Source organism: Nyctibius grandis, chromosome 1 (genome assembly GCF_013368605.1).
Source record: "Nyctibius grandis isolate bNycGra1 chromosome 1, bNycGra1.pri, whole genome shotgun sequence".
NCBI lineage: Eukaryota > Metazoa > Chordata > Aves > Nyctibiiformes > Nyctibiidae > Nyctibius > Nyctibius grandis.
Genome location: NC_090658.1, coordinates 89,164,356 through 89,187,988, shown reverse-complemented (window position 1 = coordinate 89,187,988; position 23,633 = coordinate 89,164,356). Strand labels below are relative to the sequence as shown.

General features: G+C 35.6%; 1 protein-coding gene and 1 long non-coding RNA gene across 7 annotated transcripts in view; one reads left to right on the top strand and one right to left on the bottom strand.

Moving 5' to 3' along the window:
- The window catches only part of MAP3K7 (mitogen-activated protein kinase kinase kinase 7), a 49,160-nt gene that overhangs the window by 3,869 nt on the left and 21,658 nt on the right, over positions 1 to 23,633 (bottom strand). For 5 of the 6 annotated variants that reach the window (XM_068423336.1, XM_068423744.1, XM_068423503.1 and 2 more), the window contains 9 exons: positions 22,009 to 22,139; positions 21,527 to 21,608; positions 20,184 to 20,335; positions 19,383 to 19,542; positions 16,911 to 16,991; positions 10,544 to 10,608; positions 4,642 to 4,750; positions 1,785 to 1,846; positions 1,115 to 1,230 (listed from right to left, as the gene is read on the bottom strand). In XM_068423336.1, the coding sequence (XP_068279437.1) occupies positions 1,115 to 1,230; positions 1,785 to 1,846; positions 4,642 to 4,750; positions 10,544 to 10,608; positions 16,911 to 16,991; positions 19,383 to 19,542; positions 20,184 to 20,335; positions 21,527 to 21,608; positions 22,009 to 22,139 (958 nt within the window). The remainder of the gene's footprint in view (positions 1 to 1,114; positions 1,231 to 1,784; positions 1,847 to 4,641; positions 4,751 to 10,543; positions 10,609 to 16,910; positions 16,992 to 19,382; positions 19,543 to 20,183; positions 20,336 to 21,526; positions 21,609 to 22,008; positions 22,140 to 23,633) is intronic. The other variant, XM_068423416.1, reaches the window with a different exon arrangement.
- Positions 14,218 to 19,861, top strand: LOC137676786 (uncharacterized). Its single transcript, XR_011050138.1, has 3 exons — positions 14,218 to 14,458; positions 15,365 to 15,440; positions 19,416 to 19,861. It is a non-coding gene; the product is annotated as an uncharacterized lncRNA (long non-coding RNA).

Genomic DNA, 23,633 nt, shown 5'->3' with positions numbered 1-23,633 from the left:
AACAGTTTTGAAACAGAAACACATTTTTATATAATTTATTGACCCTTAAGGATAACAGAAATATAACCAAAATTAAGATCTTCACTCTAGCTTCAGTATCTCCTCATGAAGTCTAAAAATTCTAGTTGCACTTGAAAAAAAATTGTTTTCAGGATGCTAAGCCAAAAGTGAATAGATGATAGGAGGTCCATCTCAAAGTAGATTTTTTCCCCGTTCTGTATGCTATTTCTAATGTACAAGAGGTTTATACATACATTTTTCTCATTAGCTATTCCACCAACACCAATTCAAGCTCCTCATTAACAACTGCTCGCCTGCAGTGGCTCAGCCACTGCTAGGTAACAAGCTGGTTACTTGGTATAGCATGGGAGTATATAACGACCTCCCAGAACTGCTCCCCAGCATTGGCTGAGAAGCAGAACACAATAGAACGTATCGCAAACTGAAGTTCTGAATCAGCAACAACTTTGGCCCTAATCCAACAATACATGAAGTTGCTTCCCTTACATGTGTACACAACGTAAGAGGAAAGAGAGTATTTCTAGTGCACAAGGATAAAAAGGCACGTAATGGCTTTTAAGTATTGGGTCCTAAACCCCTGGTAGAAAAATAGGAGATGTGTGTTGATAAGACTGATAAGACAATGCAATGATTGACAAAGTCAGATACATAAGATAAAAAGTAAGTGCAAAATGAGTACCTGATGTTACTCAAAATTCTATAGTGCATTATCCAAATGATTATCTATATACTACAATTTAAAATCTTTTACTGGACAGTGTGTGAAATAAAATTCCAAGGTTCCTCGAAAGTCCAGGTCTTTCATTTGAGATGATACAAACATTACTAGTATGTTACATATACGGATGTGCTACACACTTTAAAGTAGGACTTGTCCAGAAGAAGAGTCTTAAGATTGATCAAAATTTTCAATTACCTGCTCTGAATCTCTCACCTATGGTGAGCAGCCCAGTATTGCTGAGAATAAGGCTGGAAAATAATTACGCCCTATGAAATATTACTGCATAAAGGCAGAAATAATAGTCACAAATAACAGACTTAGGGTAAAAGAAACATACAGAAGAACAGAAAAGGTTCAAGACTTTTCACTTACTTCCTCTGCAACAGCAAAGCAATTTCCGTCTGAACTTTCATATATTCTTGTGCCATTTTGCAGTGCTGTTCAAACACAGCCATAGATTCTTTGGAGTTTGGGCATGGTGCTAGAGGCTGAAAATAAATCAGACATGTTAAAAACTAATGAACTGATATCTCAGTATATAGTGTGTTAGAATGTCTCTGCAGTGTATTTATAACGTCTTTAAAAAACCAGTAAGGTTTTAAAATTAGTGTTAAACCATGCCCTGGAAAATGTTACTGCACTGATGTCAAAGTTGACTCAAACCTCAAATCTGCTGTTATTAATCTGATACTCTTTTTGTCACAAGGAACAAAAAATCAAAGTAGTGTTTAATCCCACACAACAAATGAAGTTAATACAACAATTTAATTCAGTAAGACTCAAGCAAATAATGTCTTATTTTGACAGTCAAACTCAGCTTATATTTGGTTTTCAGGATCATGTTTCCCAGGGCTTGTTTTTAATAGCTTGATCAAATCTCAGTCAACCAATCTCAAATTACATAATATATTTTTTTAGCCTTGGTCAAAAGTTAGACAGAATATAAACACAGGTAAGTATGTGGCACTATATTTTGCAGCCCAAAATCCACACACAGAATGAAATGCAAGATAAAGTCTCTAATAAAGCATATATTTATTACCTGTAACTGATGATCTAATGTAAGATATGCCATTGGGATGGAGTTATCTGACCCATTGGTCTCTGTAACAACACCAAGAAAATTTTAATGTATTTTCAGAGTTAATTCTGTTCTTATAGGACAAAACCAAGAATACTAAATCATTTCACAATACACAATCTGAATGTGGAAAGGCAAATGGAAATAGCAGCATTCCAATCCCAAGGCAGATGAATCATTTTGTTTTTCTGATAAAGTTAAGAACTTCAAAAGTATGGTCTATCACACCAAGAAGAAATAAAGATTAAGGTTATCATCCTACACTTCTAGAAGCCATGTAAGAGCACACAGATTTTAAAAATACTATTTTTGTACAGTTTGCAATCACATTCTCTATTTATAAAAAAATTGCCATTTCATTCTTGTTTATGAAGGATCAGCCAGCCAGCCCATGCACCTAATGATTTTAAAATTAGAAGCTGTGCAAACCAGCTCTGCCAAAATAAAATAAGCACAACCTCCTGCTCAGTTTTGAAACCTACTCCCAGTGAGGTCTATAAGTATCTTCCTCACAACATGCTCTAGGGCATCTTCTTTGCTCTGCAGAGATACTTTGTGGGTAGCAAGGAACCCAATGACCAATCTGTCTCCTGGGCCTGGCTGCTCTCTTTTTACACTGCAGTTACTCTGAATTTCTCTAGTGCTTTCATTCCAGATTTAACATGTTTCTGAATTCTTATAGATCTTATCTTTTGGTAGCCCACAATCTGGAGATCACAAGGTTACTGTTAAGCTTTAAGAGACACAGGAGTAAAGAGACATGGAGAATCTACTCATTTTATAGCTGCATTATTACTACTAGAGGATTATATGGAGGAGGGTAGGTGGGAAAAAAAAGGGGCTGCTTACCCATACCCCAAAAGCACCTGCCACAGAGCAGTCGTGGTAGAGAAACTAAGGTGTTGCCCTCAAAGACTATGCTATCTCCAAGAGCGGCTTCAAAAGGAAACAGAAATAAGAGAGTGGGAATGGAGAAAAAGTGGTTAAGTGTATGCTTGTAAGGAAACTGGAAGGTGGTAAAAAAAAAAAACCAACCCTAAAACCAGAGACTTAATCACTACAGTATCTTAAATGAGAACAATATAAAAAGTCCTTCCCTACATTAGACTATTGCCATATATGGAATACTGCTACAGCACCTTCACAATGTTTCAAATACATCAATACATGCAAAATATTTCAGATTACATTCCTGAGCATTTCAGCACTGTCACAGAACTGTAACTTTTCCTGTGATTGACCAGATTTGGCCACATCCTCATTTGATCATTTTGCCTCATTAAGTTAAAAACATACCCTCTTTTACAGAAAGCTAAAATTATTTCTCTCTTTAGAAATTCAAACAATTCTTTGTTCATGGACTGCATAAACTTAACGAGAAAAAATATACATGTGGTACATTCTGTATTTACCCGAGTATAAGGTGAGGGATTTCTGTGGGCCAGAAAATGGACCTGACTATTAGTTCTAGTGCTGTGCTGCATTTAAGGCCAAAGACTTGGGACAAACTGCCTTTGCACTGGCATACGATCAGCAGCTTTCAGTTCCCAGTGAACTATTGATTGGGTAAGAGCTTGCTTCCATGTGAGGCAGCAAGTGCTCACTGTCTAAAGCAACTCAGGACCCATGCTGCACAAAAGAAGGCACAGGGTGGGCTGTGGCAGTGGGCAAGGGCTTTGGGAAGTTATGTGTGACAAGGCATAGAGTGTGATCAGGCAAAGTGACAATGGACAGAAAGAAGAAAGCACAGAAGCAAAATGTAAGAGTATGTTGCCCTCTTCCCACTAAAACGGGGCAGGGGTGGGGGGGAGAAAAGTACGCATCTTACATACAGAATCACCTTATATTTGGTAAAATACAAGTGTGCATATATCTATACACACACATAAATATATGTGTGTATATATATACATGCTTGTGCAAGAGTCAGTCCACATGTGAGTTTCCGTTTTGCAGTTGGTTACAGGAAAAGAATGAAAGAGTCTGATCAGCCAAAGATGAAATGGATCACAAGATTTCAGAATTTGAGGTACTATGAAGTACCAGCTTGAGACTAAGTTTAAGATTCAACACGTAGATTTTGTTAACAAAAATCTAAGTCTTATTTATATTCTAAAAAGGAATTTGTGGGGATCTATTGTTTTCATGCAGTCCTTTTCATAATGGAGTGCATTGTGACTTTAAAAATTGAATTCATTAATATATGTTCATTCTTAATCCTATTTCATAACAAAAGAACAGTGATGCTACAGTAGAAGTATTTACAACACTTCTGCAGACACACTGATGTTAGTTCATTTAAAAACAGTAAGATGGTGTGCACACATACATTCTGCATAAGCAAAATTACAACACGGATAAAAAAACAGAATTAACGTATTCCAACTGATACTCACCTACATAACATTTCATTCCAGAAGTCAAAGCAATGAAAGCTTTAACTGTGCATTCATAATACAAAGGCACAAGACTAAAACGCTCTAAGATGTCTATTCCCCTAATTCCCCAAAACCACACTACACTCAAAAACTGGTGCTAAAAGATTAAATACTACTATTACTGCATATGTACAGTATTTTCTTACAAGCAAAAACGCTTACAAGTTTATGTAACTTAATATAATCTATATAAAAAAGTTCTTAAAGCCAGTGTGCAAAACAAAGCAGTAATGTAATGATTTAATTTAAGCAGAACTAAAACGGACCATGACTTTCACTGATTAATTTTGTTAATGTCTAGGCATACATCCCACACCATAATCAAATAAATATTTAGTATTTTTTACAGGCAAAAAGTTAACTAATGAACAAAGGATTACCTGCATCATCAGGTGTCCATGGATTACGAGTTGGCTTTTCAGAGGTTGGTCCCGAGGTAGTGATCATTCTCACACTAGGACTAGATGATCTACTGCTGTTTCTACTCTCCTGAAATGATAAAAGAAAACAAAATAAAATTACAAGAACAGTTAACAAAAGATTTTTTGAAGGGTTCATTTTAAAAAACATTACTAAAAAGAAAAATAAATGTGAAGAAACTTGAACCTATAACCCTCCCAAATACCCTCCTCCTCAAGCTTTTACCCTGAAAGCTCTCCAGATAGTTTGATAAACTTCACATGCATTGCAGGGATAATTTCATCCCCATTTCTACTCCATTTTTACCATATAAAAAGAAGTAGATATAATTTGGCTATTCAGCTAAATAAAAAGCAGTGCTGAACAATGTGTTCAAGATCTTTTATATAAAGTGTGACACTACGTCTAGTAATTTTCACACCACCATTCAGTGAAATCTAGCAGCTACGTAACATAAGAAGAAATGAAGTTTGTTTCCAGTGTTTAATCAATGAACAGAACTACATTCAACTAAAGGAATGAAGCTTAGTAACTGCACTAGGCTGCGGTGTATTAATCTACAGTTTTCTTATGGTTCTTAAGTTAACTCAGAGGTTATGTTATTCACCTTTAGAAAACATGAAAAAAGTGTTTAATCAAAAAAGATCAATCAATTAAAGCAAAGCAATTAGAAAATGAGTACATTCTCACAAAGCAAATTAAGAGCTACAACAAAATTCTGTAGGAAGTTCCTTTATATACAGTTTGACTCCTCCAATCCTTTTCTTTACAAAAGCGCAAAAACATAATACAGACTTCATTATGCTACTGAGCTTATTTTCATAATTATTATTTATGTTCTTGTATTTCATATAACCCCTCACTGACACAAAATGAGCACAGTAAAGGACTTAAGACTATAAAGCCCAGCAAGTTTTTCAGGAAAAAGTTGTGGATGCCCCGTCCCTGGCAGTGTTCAAGGCCAGGCTAGATGGGGCTTTGAGCAACCGGGTCTAGTGGAAAGGTGTCCCTGCCCCTGGCAGCGGGGTTGAACTAGATGATCTTTAAGGTCCCTTCCAACCCAAACCATTCTATAATTCTATGAAAAAAATGAAGTAAAAAGAAAAGATGCTATTAAAATACAACTATTTTCAATATGGTGTATTTATCATTAACTGATTAATTAGAAGTCCCTATTTTTCAAAAGAAGCACTCAAACATACATTACCTGGAAACTGTACTTCTTCATGACTCTAATTTCCAAATATCCTATCTTAACTTAATTTTTAAAAGCCAGGATTTCAGTCAAGTAACAATCCAAAGAGTAACAGGATTCTACACACTGAACTATCCATTATTTCAACTGCATTATGTTTCCCCTGCAATTTTTGTTAACAATTTAGTGTTTTATGTTAGTAGCCAGAAACAGGGCAATAAACTATTGTAGAAATAATCCGATGGATGATATTACCAGGATGACAGCATCAGACATTTTGAAAAAGCTTTTGTGTTGGAGTCTTTGTTGACATTAAGCAAGGTTTAAGCTGCCGAGCTTACTGCTTACTGTCAGTGTCCTCAGATATGAATGATAAACACACTCCGCTGATGTGAAAGGTCAGAAGACAGAGCAAGCACTTTTAACAGTGTGTAAGCCCTTCAAGCAAAAAGAGATTTGTTGAGTATCTACACCTGACGGCAAATGGCACCTGAGAAGTGTTCTAGTTATAGTAACTTCTCAATGCTGTACCAGATTGCTTGCTGTACCAGATTGTTTTGATCTATCAAAAGAAAAAATACATTTCCTTGATAATATTATTTAGACAAAATGACTAGAGATAGAAATAAAGGATTTGTATCTGAAACATATCTAAAAAGCACTGCAAAGTCCAAGGGAAGTTCCCAAAACTGAACACCTGTCAGATTACAGCGTTTGAGTGTGTGTTGAGTGAGATGCTTCAGGCCTCCTGGACAGGTAAGCCAGCGACTGTTCTTTAGCAATCAGTTTCTGCTACCCTTTCACAGGTATCCTTTCATTATTGCTTCCTCCAGGTACCTCAGTATGCTCAACAGACTTGTTATCAGGTTACTCTCAAATCATCTTTGCCAGGTGGCCAAACCCACATGGTGTTGTTAGCTTCTCAGCTTCCATTTCTCAAAGACTTGCAGTCTTTAAAAGCTGGTGTGCTCCGAGGTATAATCCACCCCTCAAGTTTAATTTAAATGGGCAACCCAGTTTAAAGAAATCATCGTTACTAGCCCTGTCTCCTCATCTGTGGATTTTATCTCACTGTGAAAGGGGAGGGGAAAAAAAAAAAAAGTGTATCTGTGACCAATTTCACAATCTCATGGACAGAATGATTCATGTGTGAAATATCAGATCCCCCAAATTATCACACTTAGCTTGCATGCATGTGGGCACGTACATTCTGACCTTGCTTCTCAACTGTTCACTACAGTACATGGTTTTCTTTAATAATTATTTTTTTCACTTCAAAGTAAACTGTAACAGTTACGAAGGCCCAGCAACAGTTATTTAAAAAAAAAAAAGTTGAAAAGAGGTAGTTTTTATATTACAATAGCACTGTGAAGGATGATATACCAAACCAACCAACCCAATAAAAGATACACAGGCAAGGACATGGATACCTTTCTAGGCATTTGATCACAACCTGCAGTTCCTGAGTGATTACGCCAAATATGTTTCTCAGTATCAGTATAAAATATCAAATTCTGTAAAGACTCTATCCAGTGTAAACAGCAGGTTCGCTGTGTTCCTTCAAGCCCCCGGAAGTTTTTATGGCTGCAGTTCAGAGTCTACACGTCTGTTTCTGTGTTACAAAGGTGTTTAGGCAAAAGCAGTAGTGCTGGACAGACGTCACAATACAATGTTTTAAAATGCATGTACAGGGAAATGGAAAGGCAAAAGACAATTCAGTGCGAAAGAAATTTATGTGGACAAATGAACAGAGCATCACAGTATACGGATGGAAACAAATGGAAACGTAGCGTTTGCCTGTACAGAGGGTTGCATCAGTGCTGCTCATGTCACTTGGATTAAGGTCCAGTCTAAGGTCACCAAGCACGAGAGAAGTCTGTGAAAAATCAGGCTTAAACACATGTTCTCAACACTGAACCACTCTAACAGCTAAAACAATGACGGAACACCTTTGTTGTTCCGTCAACGGCTTAGCATATTTTCCTATGTAAACTGTTGATGTAAAAGGGTCAGTTCAGTAGGAAAATCACCTGCAAAGCACTATTACTGTCTGCTGTTGATAACATCAGTAAAAGCAATACTGGAAAATGCCTTAAGTGTCTCAACAACATAAAAATAGTAATAATCAGCCATACAAACCACAAAAATACATACATATAATCATGAAACATACAAGAAGGTCAGATTAAAACAGACCAGCAGTTAAGCAGGGAGACAATAGTCTTGGTCTACCCTTTCAGGTAAGCATCCCAAGCTTTGGTATATTTATTATTACCAAGTCCAGTGTTTTCCTCCACCTTAACAAAAATTCCATTCTCAGTTGGAAAAACCTTCCTGATTAAGAAAATAGTTGTAACGGAATCATTTTCTATTGACAACAGTGGCAGTCTTCAGGAAAAGACATTTAATAAAAAGATTTAGTAAAAAGATCTGCTTTAGTGTGTCAGCCAAATAGTTAAAAAAAAGAAAAGCAGCACCGTGGCAATCCTTCAATTTTGAGCGGGACAGGGGCTTGCAAGGGCTGGGTGCAGGAGCGGAAGCACGCAGTGCCATGGCGGCTCGGTGAGGAAGGCTGCGCCGCAGGGTGGGTGTAAAGGAGAACGGAATGTGGGGAAGAAGGATGTTTGCAATGAAAGGAGGGAGGGGGAAGGGGATTTTCACATTAGAAAGGATAACCTATATATGGTATGGCGCATATGGGGAGATACGATAAACTGATCAGAGCTTCGCTGGTCAAAGATGTTTTTTCTGCTTTGGCTACTAGATTGCTTATATGGATAGCAGTTCAAGATTTTTAATAAAATTCAAAGGCAGTGAGGTCCAGAGCTATAGAAACCCATAAAGAATAATATTAAGTCTTTTGCCATCACTACATTGTGCTTGCTTTCTTCATTGTTTTATGATTTATTTTTTTAAAAAAATATACAAACATATGTACCCAAAAGTTAGCACTAGTTTCAGCAGACTTTTCTATCTCTTCTCACACCAAAAAGGGAATGAAAATTCTTTATTCATTTATATGGACAGTGCAAAAATTTCTTCCAAAGTGCATTTTCATGCCTGTTAAAATACTATGTTTTCCAGATTTTATCATAACATTTCCAAAAACTGCAAGATAGAAGCAGACAATTTTAATTCTTTCACTTAGATTTCCAATATGTATGTTATCAGAAGCAAGAAAGTAAAATGTGATTCTGGTACTTCTATAGACCCTCATCAGAAATTGGTAAGGTAAATAAAAAATCTTTTCTGTATCCTCCTGGTCACAAGGACTATTTAGCCAGAACATCCATACAAGCAGTAGAACAGCTTTCAAAAGAATATTGTTGTAACAGTTATCATGAAGTAAATGCTGAAATTCTACATTTTTAAATATTAACCATTCATTAAAATGAACTGAATGAAAAATTTTAAAGAAAAAAAGCTATAATTAAATATATTCATACATCAATCAGTGCAATTTCGTATAACTGATGTACTGGCACTTAATTTTTTTTCCCCCCAAGTCTTGCATAATTTTAGTTCTACGATTAACTGAATAGGTTAATCTATTTCTTTACTAAATTTTGCAGATTCATTTCTTTCTAACAAATCTGTCTTCTCTGAAGGTATTAAAATGTATTTAAGACTCATTTGTTATTTTCTGATAGATGTACATAGTAAATTCTGCTAATATTATCTGGGGGATTGATGAGGTTTCTGTGGGTATCGCACTCCACGGAATTAAAGAAGGATCAAATGTTGATCTCCCTGATAACTACACACCCCCAAAATTACCACCTATTTTAGATTATTGCAGTAGGTTGTTTAATATGGTAACCTGATTAACCTGATTAATATGCTAAGCTCCAGTTTCCCACATCCAAATAATAGTAGGGATCTCAAAATTGCCAGTTCACACTAATGACCAAATAGCCTCTGTGAATTACTGAAACAGACAACAAAGCAATTAAAAACACAAAATAAACACATCTGAATGAAGCATTAGCTGTACTTTTCTCATTTAACATGTTCCTAGTTTAATTTAGTCTTAGTTTAATTTCAATTTTATGTAGCATACTACTGTGTCTGTTACCATGGCACTTATGATACCAGGAAAGAAAAATATCATATTGAGATAGTCTTTTTTTTTTAAATCAAACTTTGTGACAGCACCCTCCTGTAAACCTTCCACAAGAAATGGAGAGATACTACTGTAAGTTACTATTCAGGGTTCAGAGATTCATAATAAATACATTTATAATACTGATGCACATGCTTTTTATTTTTATGCAAAAAGTGAATCTAATGTATGTGTACATATGTGTATAATAAGGTATGTGTACAATCATAAGTAGTAACTACTATTGTTTTCTACACATAGAGAGGCAAAAAGGCTTTCCTGCATAACATCTGCCCTCAGCCAAATGAAGTGGCACACAAAAACTACGTGTACCTAAAAATGATAAATGTCGCATGAGCTATACAGAAAACACTTCTCACCTAGAGCTTATTCATAGATTACCCTCATGGAATCTCATCTACAGGCAATACAAACGACACTACTGTCTGCCAAGCTTCCACATCATTTCTACGAAAGCATGGAAGGTGAAGATTTCCAGACCAGTTTCCCTGTACAGATTTGGTGTTGACTTTACTGAAAGATAAAGAGACGAGAAAGACGTTACCTGACTGGACTCTGTTCCAGCAACACTAAGATCTTGAATGGATCTGCGCCTCTGCTGTCCGTTTCCTGATGGGAAAAAAACAAAACAAAAACAAACCAGTGAAATCTATTCAGAACAAAATAAGAAGGGTGCGACTGTTGCAGAGGAGCTTGGAATTTGTACAAATCCACAGAGAGAAAGTGAGAGACGGGGAGAGAGAGACAGCTGCAGAATTTTAACTCAAAACATGCTGGCCTGTCAACAAAAAGTATACCCTAATACAATAACCACTCCTACCACATGAATAGCTGCTGCACTCTACTCCACCATCTTCTGTCACATGTATTTGGTCAGGCTTAGTACTCAGGGCAGGAGCTGATGACGACATCTATTTCAAGTGCGTTACGTTATGGGGATTTCTAAAAGCTAGACTGCGAAGATAACAGGCTGCCAGCTTTAACCTGTTGCTCTTTGGCGTGCTCAAGAAACACAGCAAGGACTTCTGCCCGCGTGCCGCTCCCCTAACGAAAATTAAGAAGCAAAAGCGCTTCCTTCTGGTCTTTGTCTCCTTCAGCTAACAAAACTATGTCCTATTCTCATGCTCTGAGAAGTGTGAAAAGGGGACTGTTCAGCTAAATCACATCTCACCATCAACCTACTGAGCACAATGCTGTAATCTTTTCCTCTTCTCCTTCCACCTGTTAGCAATTATCCACCAGTGACAGCTACATAAAACAGTTTAAATTTTAACATTGACACGCAATCAAAGGCATTTCCAGGAACCAAAGTCTCCTTAAAAACGAAAGGAGATTATGCAACGGAATCTCCCTGGCTACTTTGATTTTTATTACGGTGATTGTTTATATTGCCTCTTCAGAGCAGGTCAGCTGTCCGAAAGGAAACACCAAAACGTCCTGAGTAACAGCTGACAATGCTCAAAATTGTTGCTCTTAGCCCTGCATTATGTAACTTTACTGGAGGGGAGCATCTGAAACATGTCCTGCAGCCGTGGCAGCCCCTCGCCCAGCGACCCCGCACGCACCAGCCAACCCAGCTCACTCAAACCCCTGTAACAGGTATCCCATTTTCAACCTTTTAGATACTTCTTATTCAGCATCATTTCCATATGACTCCACGGCCTATCTTGACAGGTGTTTTGATTTGCAACAGTTACTACAAAAATGTAAGACTATTTAATATTAATCAATACATTTAATGGTATCATACTTTAAATTTTTAAATATCGGTACTATTACATGTAGGAACATGTTACCACAAAACAGCAATACAAAATTCTCAGTGCTACTTTACCAATTTGTCATGACATTTTATAGTCTAAAATTCATAGAAAGTACTATGAGAAACAAGCATATAAAAAAATCAAGATGGATTCTATAATGGGAATATATTCTTTGCTCTGACTACAAATGAATTTAAATTGCAACTTTTCTGCGATTTTGATTTTTTGCTTCTGAAATTCAGGGAAAGTATATACTTACCTAAGCAACAATGGCCATATTATGTTTAATACTTTGATATTAGAGATCGTGTGAACGACAAATCTATGCCAAAATTTCTGAACTTGTTCCTTTACAGTGAACTTTCTCACTACCTAATCATTTAACAAACAAGTTTATACATTTAATAGAATTCTGTGCTGTGGATACTTCATCTGGCTTCCACAGCTCGTCTCAATATTCAAGATACCACGACCGATACAAAAGTATATGCACATTTCATTCAACAACACTTTTATAAAATTAGCTCAGCTGAAATAGGCTTGCAAAAATATCTGAAATTCTCCTTTCAGATTAGCAACATTTGTGAATTTAAAGAACCCAGCACATGTGTTGCTGAAATATTAGAACAAGGCTGCCAAAATGTTAAAATAATCAGGGCGGGGTGCAAGAAAGAAAAGAAAATGCCTTGGGGGGAGAAAGAGGGGCCAGAACTACTGTGCTGTAATAAATGAACGCCTTTAAATGAAGTATCTTCAAGTTAGTAGCATGAGGGAAGAGCAAGCTCTACTAGGCAATGCCATTTTAATTAGTATAACTACTGCAGACATCTGGCAAATAGCTTAGACAAAGCAGAAACAGACTACGAATCAACAAATACTTATTGCTCCACATTCAAGACAAATTTCAATTGAAAAATATACTATACAACATAGAATCTTTATTTGAAATGATCACTGATACTTCTCTATGCTTTCCTCTCACAGTTTTGATCTTGTTCTTACCTCTACATCCATTTAGAACTATTTTTTTCTTATTATAAAAACTAAGAGATTTGTAAATGCACAGAAATTAATATACAGTGCTTGATGCACTAGGTGAGGATTTCAGTGGTTTACAGGATTTTAAGATTAAAAATCAAATATCACAAACCTACTTCCTGGCCTCAAAAAAAACATTTCATATACTGTTGTTTATCTTCTAAAACGAAATTCAAAACGAACAGGAAACTTCCATCTTGTGCTACCCCACATACTCCAGCAAAACCAAATTCTACAATTTATTAAGGCTTTTGATCACTGTCCCCACCCCCTGCCAAATACCCAGACCAGCTATGAACTCTCCTCCCTGCCCTTTAGCAGATACTTGCATCTCCTTTTACACTTTCTTATTTGTGCACAGTACTCTCTCTTCCTTACACATCTACAAGACCCAAACCCCTCTCACAGCACAGGATGATCAGTGAATGTAACAGTGCTAGAAGACATTTTAAAGAAGTTACATTGATCTGAATTCCAGAAGAATGAAGTGATCTGGGGAGACAAGGGTGGGATTTCTGGCTTACATTGGTTTTAAAAGTAGATGGAAAAATTACAGACCTAAAGCATCGATAAATCCTATCCACTTTCTAAAGACACTCAACGAAACGTGTCTATCCTCAGTAATCACTTATGCAGTGTCAATGCTATAAAAATCTTAACGCTGTGGCACAGTTTTAGATGACAAAATTACAAAGCCAAATGCATGCATGCTATATGCATGAGATGTGTAACGTTGCCAGTGAAGAAAAGGCTGTACTTGAAGGTATATTTGCTAGATGCTGCTTGACTAGTTTGTATCAAAAAGGTGTTCTCATTATTTTTCTTGATCACATTACAAACTATGCTTGATTTTTTTTGTTTCTTTAAACTGTAGCTACTTAAGCCTTTTGTACTTACTAGGGTTTTTATTTTTCATGTACATAAAATGTTGGTGCTTATTATACTATGAATTGAAAAAAAATATTGATATTTCACTTGGCTATCTGGTTGCAGAATACCATCACCGAAAACTCATTTGCCAAGTTGTTACACAAAAAAGGAATTAGTTGACCCATTTTTGAGTTTCTAAGTTTTGTAAGCTAGTAACATAAAACAGCATCTTAAATGAAAAAAAGTTCTATCCACCCTTATTGAAACCTCTTTAGAAAGAAGAGCAAATATATATATTAAAAACTTCCACTTCTGCTAACATTTTACCTTCAACTGATAAAAATTTGTATTTTAAGACCTTGGTAGCATAAGAAGTTAATGGATGAAAAGCAGCTGAGGCAACACATTACGAAAAACCCCAATGATAGCAGACATAGTACTCATACTTCTAAAATAGCCCTGCCCCAAAGCAGCTGACTCATGGTAACATGCCTGAGTGGTGCCTCCCCTCTCCGGTGAGCAGCTGCTTCACCATGCGCTCAGCAGAACTTCAGGCAACAACACAGACTGGGTCAGCACTTGTGCTGCCCCGAGGACTGAGATGGGCTGCTCGCCCCACCGACGGACATGCCCAGGGGAGTTCGGAGAAGCTGAGTATGTGGCAGAAGTGCTAAGGAACGAAACGGCGTGGGATGGAGACGGAGGTGCCAGTTTGGGGGTCTTGGAAGTGTAACTAGAAGGGGAAAAGCGTGTTAAGAGGCCAGGACTGAAAGACTTGTGCTAAGAGGGTAAGGAAAGGAAAGAGGTGAGAAATGGGCCCTGTTATATTGTCTTTAAAAGGAATAACTGAGTAAGGTACTTTTGAATAACTGCTTTACGTATACAGATAAATATAATTAGTTTACTGGGCAGATGATCACATCCCTGTCACGTAACAGTTATCTCTTTCTGGCCTTGGGATTCTTATGGGAAACCTGTTCTGACAACCAGAAAACTTTTAATATACAGCCCAGACTTATTTACAGACCATTTACATCTTTTTTCCATAGTGCCAATACTGTCTTTTAGCTTAAGCAGTTCTCTCTTCCTAGTCTTTAGCAGCAGATTCACTACAGAAAATAATTATTCATTTCTCAGCTTTCACTTTGTGGGCTAAAAAGTCATGCTTTCAGATTCTTCTTTGTACTCTCCATACCATCCTAGTAGCTCTTCTTGCTATTATTTCAGAGTGTACCTATGTTTCTTTTATATGGCTGCCCAGAACAGTATGTTAAATTCCTGATTAAACCTCAACAAAGGCCTGTAACTAGTGTTAGTGCTTCCTTATCTTTCCTGGAAATGAACCCTAAGATTTCACAGTTTTTTACAACTGCATTACATTAGTGGCTTATACTACCTGGGATTAATCTGCATGTACCTGCTACAGTCATCTTATTAAAAGAAATTGTTGCTAGTGTGTAACTCGGTGCATGACCCTGGATTTTACCTTATTTCTGATTTTTCCCCTCAGTCACAACAAATTTCACCCTATGTGATACTCTAATCCTCCTCTGTACAAATAGTCGCTTCTGACAAAGCATTAACAGTGAATTTCATTATCGCTTATTTAAGACTTAAACAAGACGTTAAGAGCAAATATTGAGAAAATTCATTAATATCTTGCTCCAATCCTATACCTTCTTTCATTTCTACAGGTTGCTATTTCTCTCTCAGCTATTCCAAATTCACCTTGAAATTCCCATCTTGTCAAGTTCAACTAAAATAGTCCAGGTAAAGAACATGTAATTGACTTCCTCTGCCTACATGAGTAAAAACAATGTGAAAACAACATGGCATTTTATTTCATTTACTTTTTAATTATTCTCTAAAAGTTTCAAGGTTTCTTGGAAGCCTCAGTGGTCTTACATGCAGACAGTGTGCACAGACAAGAGGCACTCAGCTTCTGGAGCTTCTTTACCAGGCTCTCATCATGTGTTGACACTGCAAAACTTGACAGATCTCTTCACTTTCTCTTTCCTTGCTCTCTCAGGATTTCATTTATGTCATGGCAGGCCAGGACCGTTTGAAAATGACAGTGGAAAGCTACACTAGTAAACTCTCTTGCCAATTTGTTAGCCTCAATGCCAAATAGGTTTTCTTTTCATGGGCAGTGCTATTGTTCTTTGGAATCTACTTTTTGACATTCTGTATTTTTACACGTAAACTTTAACAAAGTTATTTGAAAGAAAGTTTTGTACGAAATTATCTTTTGCGTTCAACTTTAAAATACCAAACAATGTCAAGATTTATAAGGAAATACCTCAGATAACACAAATTTAGAGTAGGGGTCCATAGGTTTTAATGGGTCTCTAGACTAGCAGTAGATACTATTACTTGCATCTCCTGCCTCTGACAAATCATTTTGAAGTGACTTGCGTACTGCTAATGGTATACTTATCAAAGTTTGTGATTGATTATACTTATTTTTAGGCTTTGAGATGTATGAAATGAAAGAAAGAAATCCACTCTGATTGCAAAAAAAGGAATGGGAAAGGAAAACGATATGCTGCTAACTATAGACTTGGGATAAATGAGAATTATTCATTAAAGTCCCAACCGAAATTACCAGCTATGGTGCCTGATTATACTGATTTTCTTCCTGTCAGAAGCCTCTCCTAATAATTTTAGTTTGCATTAACTTAAACACAACAGAAATACCTCATGCAGACACATTTTAGCTCTGGAAAGGTGTAGTCAAATGTAAGAATTACATAGATGAAGCGTTAATTTTTTTAAATCACAAGTATAATATGAAGTTCTGTACGTAACGTATTTAAGTTTTCTGTTCTACTAATATTTGATTAGATTAAAAATGGGTGCTCAAACACAACAAAGATTGGGGCAAGAAAATTACCTAGACAGGACTTTTTAAACTTAAGCCCATTTTCACCAAATGAGGTATTGTAATAAAAGACTACATATATAGTTTTGCTCTGTAAGAAGACTCTTAATATCAAGATCATAAAGGAAAAAATCCTTTATCAATAGAAGTAAATTCGAACTAGAAGATTAAATCCTTTATTGATAAAAGTAAGTTTGTACTTAAAAGTATCATGCTCCTCTTTACAGAGACGTTATGGAAAAATTATTGGGAAAATTTCTACTTCTGTCCTAGAGCAACTGGAGCAAGAAGTATTTTTAGCAGTCTGATCATTATTCCAGCATCTTAACCAATTGACCCGTTCACCTGGTCTGCGATACCTGGTATGATGATCTCAGGGACATCCAGAATGTTGCCAAATGAAGCAGTTTTACGATGGCCTCGTTTAGGCTTGGAATAGGCTGAAAAAATACACATATACAATACACATGCAAAACACTAAAATGGCAATAGCAAAATTATTAAATTCCTAATACTGCATTTTTCATAAACTTGGTTAAACTATAGTTCATGCAAAAATGTGTCATGCAGAATAAACTGCATTGCCTTCCACTCATGCTTACACATAGTAAAGCAACTGTTAAAAAGCAAAAAATGCAGAACTAGCTGTCATTACAACACCGTGTAATTAGTTATAGTTAGCAACACAAAAGTCAAACGCAGAAAGCAGCATGGCAACAAGGAAGGGAAAACCAAATGTAATTATCCAAACAGAGAACAAATTAAATTATTTCAGATCACCTGCATATTAAGAATAAATTCCTGATTGCCTGAACTTGAAAATGAACAACATTTTCTCTTTAGTGTTCGGTACTATTATATAACTATTTTATAAACAAGATTAATAGTTAGGTACTTCTAATCACACATTTTTTATTGTTATTTTACTACTTGTATAGTTTAAGATAAATAGTTCCCATTTAGAGAAAAAGTCTAAATACATCTCCCAAAGGTAGAACATTGCAGCGTATCCATCTCAAACTTAACAAGTAATGATGACGTGCATTACGTGATTTACACTTAATCTAGTGATAGACGAAACAAGAAGATTAAATGATTCTTAACCTGATTTAATCTTAACAACAGCCCAATTCTCACCCAGCCATACAATTTTTTTCAGGTTCACAGCATACTATTCCTGTCACACAGTTAACAAGATTAAAAAACAAAGCAAAACCAATACAGTGCTGTTTCAGCTCTTTTTGAAAAAGTTACGGTCAGGTGAGTTTGACCTCACTTCCAGTAGTCCACTACTGCCTAAAGTGATTTCTTAAAAAAAACCACCTAGTATGTTCAATATATACTTTTGTTTCAAGAAAAAGAAACCCTATATTCATAACAATAATAAAAAAAAAAAATCTTAGAATATTCTGAAATAGTCATCACTATTCAGAGCAATGTACTTAAGGAAGACAAACAATGAAAACTAAAAAGTCACACAAAGGAGGGCCAGGTTATCTCCACTAACGTCAAAAACTTACATTGACTTTAGAGTGTCAGTGACCAAAGTGAGTCCTGACATTTTAAAAGAAAACCAGCATGTTATTATTATCAGGTAAGTACACAGCTGTCTTCTGTGTTAGGAAACCTTTAGAGATACTTAGGTGAGATGTGCTACACAATCATCCAGTCAAAGACTGACAATACAAAAGACAAATCTTGGAACATGACTTTAAAATAAGAACATAAAAGTAAAAAGTGTTGGGCAAGAAAAATATTATTTAACGAGTAACTTCAGTATTTTGTAAAACAAGATCCTGGAGTAATCATAATACAATGAAGAACAAAAATGAAATAGTCATGGTGCACAAGAAAGCCAGAATATGATGCATATTTCCTTACTAATTACAGCTACTCGATTACTCTAATTTTCAGATTGGTAGACAAATACTAGAACAGCTAAATAACCCTGGACTAACCAAAGTAATTTTGCCTGATTATTTAAATCTGTGGTTATATACCATAATGAAAAAAAGTTTCAGATATGAAACTTAAAACCTGAAGTTTGCACAGATTAACAAACAATATCTTTGATGAAGAGACAAGAAAGTGTTTACCAAGTATACACATTTTTATTAATTTGCTCTTTTGAGAAGAATAAAGATGCTTTCACTATAAAATTTTGTATTTATACTTACACATAAATTCCAGTTCACTCAAGGATTCAATGTTTAGACACAACAGTTTATAGCTACCTGAAGCAAACCTGGCAAAACATCTGTAGCTTTTATTTTTTTTTTTTAAACAAAAGATACCAATGCTTTGTTAATCTGATGAATAAAATCTAACTATGTTTCTTTTTCTGAAATCTGTCAAAGTGGATTTTAAAACTTATTTGGGAACCTGCTGAACTTTAAACCCACCTCTTAATTTCAAGAATATTATAGGAATAACCTTGAAGGAAATATTATTTTAGAAGTCATTATGATAGCAGAGATGGAATAACATTATTTCAGATGCAAAGGAGAAAGTTGTGCATTTGGGATAGGCCTGATATTTACAAGTCTCATAATGATTTTTTTAGAAAGGTAAAGGTCTAATCCAACAAAAGTAATCTCTTCCACAACCTTAAAAGTACCCAATTAAAATACTCAACCTTGTTGAGTGTACAACTGTGAATGAAGCCATTTCCCCCCACAATTAATAAAGGACAATAAAGACTACATGAAAAGTTGAAGTATTTTCATACGACTAACGGTATTAACCTTCTCTAAGACTATGCACTTTTTATATCTTCCTCCTTTCCTTCCTTCCAACTCCTCTGTCTATCCCCCAACGTCCCTTTATTTTACCTGTGATGGAAGCTATTCTTGCTTCTATTTCAGACATGTCAGCACTCATCCTTTTGGCTTCTCCTGAAACAAGGGATGACTGTGGTCGCACGCGAACATCTGACAAGCTCTCCACACTGCTCCCACGAGATGGGGGTAAGCTCAAACGGCCAGGATCACCCTGTTTCAACAGTTACATTTTTAAAAAGAAAAAAAATTCTGCAGAAGCCCCTCTGTGACATGCACAGTATGTACGTTAAAATATTTCTGTAATGTGCATTTTAGACGTGACAAGATTTAAAATTTATAATTCAATAAATGGTAACAATTTAGCTATTATTGGCATACAAGAATCAAATATTGGCAACTTTCAAAAGAATCTAACTTTATGCAGATAAAAATTGAGCAGAACTAGACCAATATTGTCACAAGGGAATCGTATTTTTTCGTCCTACTTGAAATAAAACATAGTATTTTCAAAATTCACATAAATCTTTAATCCTTTCATGTCATACTGATGTTTAGCTTCTAAGTTAAGGAAGAAATGTTCAAATATAAATTGTTTTTAAGCTAATGAATCTCTTTAAACAAAATGAACTATTTTTTGATTTCATTGAAGACCTTATTAGATCCTTCCAGTTTACCTTTTTGTAATCATTCAATATTTTTCCATCCCTTTTCATATTCTTTTTGTGCAACTAACCCGCTCCAATTATGTACTGTTTTTGAAAGAAGTCACTAAAGTTTTGTAGCAGTTACAACACTTTTGTCCATCTTTGTCCATTTCATTACTATGGTTCAAAATTGCATGCACTGGCTTACCGGCTGCTTGGCTGTATTTTTCATTTGCTGCGCCAATTTTGACTCTAATCGTTTAATAGTGTCATTGGTAGAAGCTCCTTGGAAGTCACTTGGTTCCATGTTAGCATCACTCTTGTTACTTGTGTTTGTAGAGGTGATGTCCATGAATGAACCTAGAAATCAATAACATGGAATAACATTTGAGAATTTCCATTAAAAATACTATAAAGTGTGTCTCTTCACTTGAGCATTCTCAGAAGCCTAACTTTGCTTTAAAGCAACACTTTTGAAAACTTTTAATGAAAGGCAAGCTACAAGATTGCAACAGATCCGTTAATGCAAAAAGGAGTGAAAAAGACAGAATACACAACTAAGTACTATGATGACATTCTGAAGTCAATCTTTAGCTTGCTGTGAAATTGTTGGGGTAGATGTTATATTAACAATACAACCAGTAACCTCATTCACAATTAATGACAACTTCCATTAGTAACCATAGAGGAGCACAAATATTTTAAAAATAACAGACAATATATATTCACAGTTTAAAGTGATAAATCATATCTCAAAATCATGTGTAGAGGGGTGGAGAACAGCTAGTAAAGTCAGTACAATGCTACAGCTGAAAAGATTTTGTAATGTACAGGTCACTAAATTGCAAAGTAGCCAAGGAAACTTTATCCAAAATAACAGCAATTTGTTTGGAGACAGAAAACAAACCAACCAACCAGTGGCAGGTGAAGACACCTAAGATTAAAAACAACTGAAGTGGGAAAACAGTACTCTAAAAAATGAGAAACCGAATGATCTTTATTTTCTGTTATTAAGAGGATTTCTCTGAGAGCAAGACTACCTGAAAGCCTAGCCCACATTTTGTTCCATTCACCTTTCTAGTGATTTCCTTGCACTTAATTTAAATTACTGTATTTACTGCATCTTAACATAAAAACAACTGCAAGTTTAATTTGTGGAGATCATAACTGAAAGCAGGTGCAGCTTTCAAGAACAGCCAAAAATTTAAAAATACCAACTCCCAAACATGACATATGAGTGAAAGAGTGTCAATTGCTAGCAATCTTCATGGGGAAAAAAGGAGGAGACTTTAAACCTGGACATTCGGAGACAGCTTTTATTATGTGCTTGTTCTCCATTAAAGGTAAGCTTCAGCAAAACCATTTGGCTGGGAACACTAAATATGATGTGGTATGAAGTCTTAATAAAAAAACAGATTCCTGCCAATGCTTAAGATTTTGGAAAGGTTACCTTTCCCAATTTGAGTTCAAAATCAATATGAGAATGTGCTTTATAATTGATCTGCATCATTTTATGTTGCTGTTGTTTTTCTTTTATTTATACAAGTGTACCTGTACTAGTGGCAGAGTTGCTTTGGCCTTCATCTGAATACTGGCAAGGATACTGCAGAGGTTCATCAGCTCCTGGAAAGTACTGTGAAAAAACAGCAATGATTTGATTAAAAAAAAAAACACAATTGTTTTAAAATTATCTAAATAGTACCTCATAAAATAATTTATAAAAATATATTATAATAATTTATTTAGAAGAGAAATAAATGAAATTATTTTAGTAATACATTAAAATACATCTATGACTATTTGTATTAATTTCCTCAAATCTGTTATGGGTTAGTATACCTCTTCCATAAGGAGAGGAATGATTTCCCTTCTCTACTGTAATAATTTGATAATTTTTATCAAAAAGAGAGAGGAGGAGAGAGAAAACATGCAAGCCCACCTTGAGAGTGTGATAAAAGGCATACCTTTTATAATACAATTTCCCAACTTAATAGGTTAAGAAATGATTATGATACTAAAATAAACTTTTATACCCGCATCAAGTGTGTCATTATTTTAACAATTTCCTCCATAGATGGTCGTTGTGAGGGATCCTTGGACCAACAACGGGTCATTAAACTCTCAATTGGTTTAGGTAAGTTTTTGATCAGTGGTGGCCGAGTACCTATAATTGAAATCAGAAAAAAACCCTTAATTCGTTAAGCAGACCATACGATGACTGACAGCGACTGATCTCTCTCTGATATTTTGCTAAATAAATACAGGAAAACGTATAGTTAATTGTAGTCTGAAAGAACTGGCCTGTACTTAGACAAAAAAAGTTCCTTTGCACTACATACAAGTTCTAATTACACACAAACAAATAGAAAGAAATTAAATTTTTCCTTCAGTAGTGGTTTGAATAAATTCACTGACTGACCAAACACAACATATTACAATGGCTAATGAATATGTTACCACTTTCTGAAGAATAAAGCTCCAGACCAAACTAGGAAACAAGCAGTAAGTCTTTGGTTCCTAATACTGTACTCACATGGGGGGTGGGTGGAGGGAGGTATTTTTGAGGGCTGATTTTGCTCTTAAGAACTCCCTGAAGAATTATTAAGCACTGTAAGTATCAATTTCAGGTGACTTTTTCATGGCCTATATACATTTTTAATTACGTATTTTACTTCAACTGTTGTATAACTATTCAGCTGGTTTTCGGTTCAAGTTTCTACTCTTTTTACTGTTTCAACAATGAATATGATTAATGGACATCCAATTGTGTTTTAATACATGAAATACAGTGACATTTTGCATAGAAAGCAGCAAGTATTTAAGAATGTATTAACCATAACACGTAATACATGAAGTAAGAGTGCCACAATGGTTTCAAGTGAGATGAAGCACACTAACACTTCTGCCCTAAGAAGGAAAAGAAGAAAAGGGGAAAAAGGGACAGATAGGGAATTTGTCTTCCCCTAAAGGATACTCCTGCACCTTACTGAGGCTTTCTGATTTATGACTATTACATTTACGCTTACAGTTAATGGTTTTATGCAAGGCACTCATCACTTCTAATCTCAATGACTCGTGTCCTTGAAAAACTGAAATAGAGAATTTCTTCATTCAAAAATGCCATCTGCAAACATCTATCTTTGTGCATTATTAGGACTATAATGCTCATCCATCCTATCGCTGTCTGCCCCTTTCTCTTTTTTATCGAATAGGATGCCTGTGCTCACCTTAAGCTTCTATAATTTAGTACTGAAGCAATGACACTACAGCAGACTGGCCTTCATTGCTTGTTTGTTAATTACATCTTCCAAACAAATTCATGCTTTCTTTGATGTTGTCTTTCACAAATGGCAGAAAGTCTTTGCAGACATTCACTGAACTACTTCACTACCATTACTTTATTCTTCTTAAAACTCTGCTTTGCCATGGTACCTAAAAACACACTGTTAAAAAAAGTTACACCACTAGCATAAAGATACTACAGTCTATTATTCTGACCAGTGCTGTACCACTGCTTTCTTTTGTCCATTTGAATCAAACCATTGTCTCCTGTTTATATCCAAAGCTCCTGAGAATCTGTTCTGTATAGTAACTAGTGTTCTGTATAGTAACTAGCACAGTAGAGTCCTGCTCTATGACTATAGGTACCTAGATATAA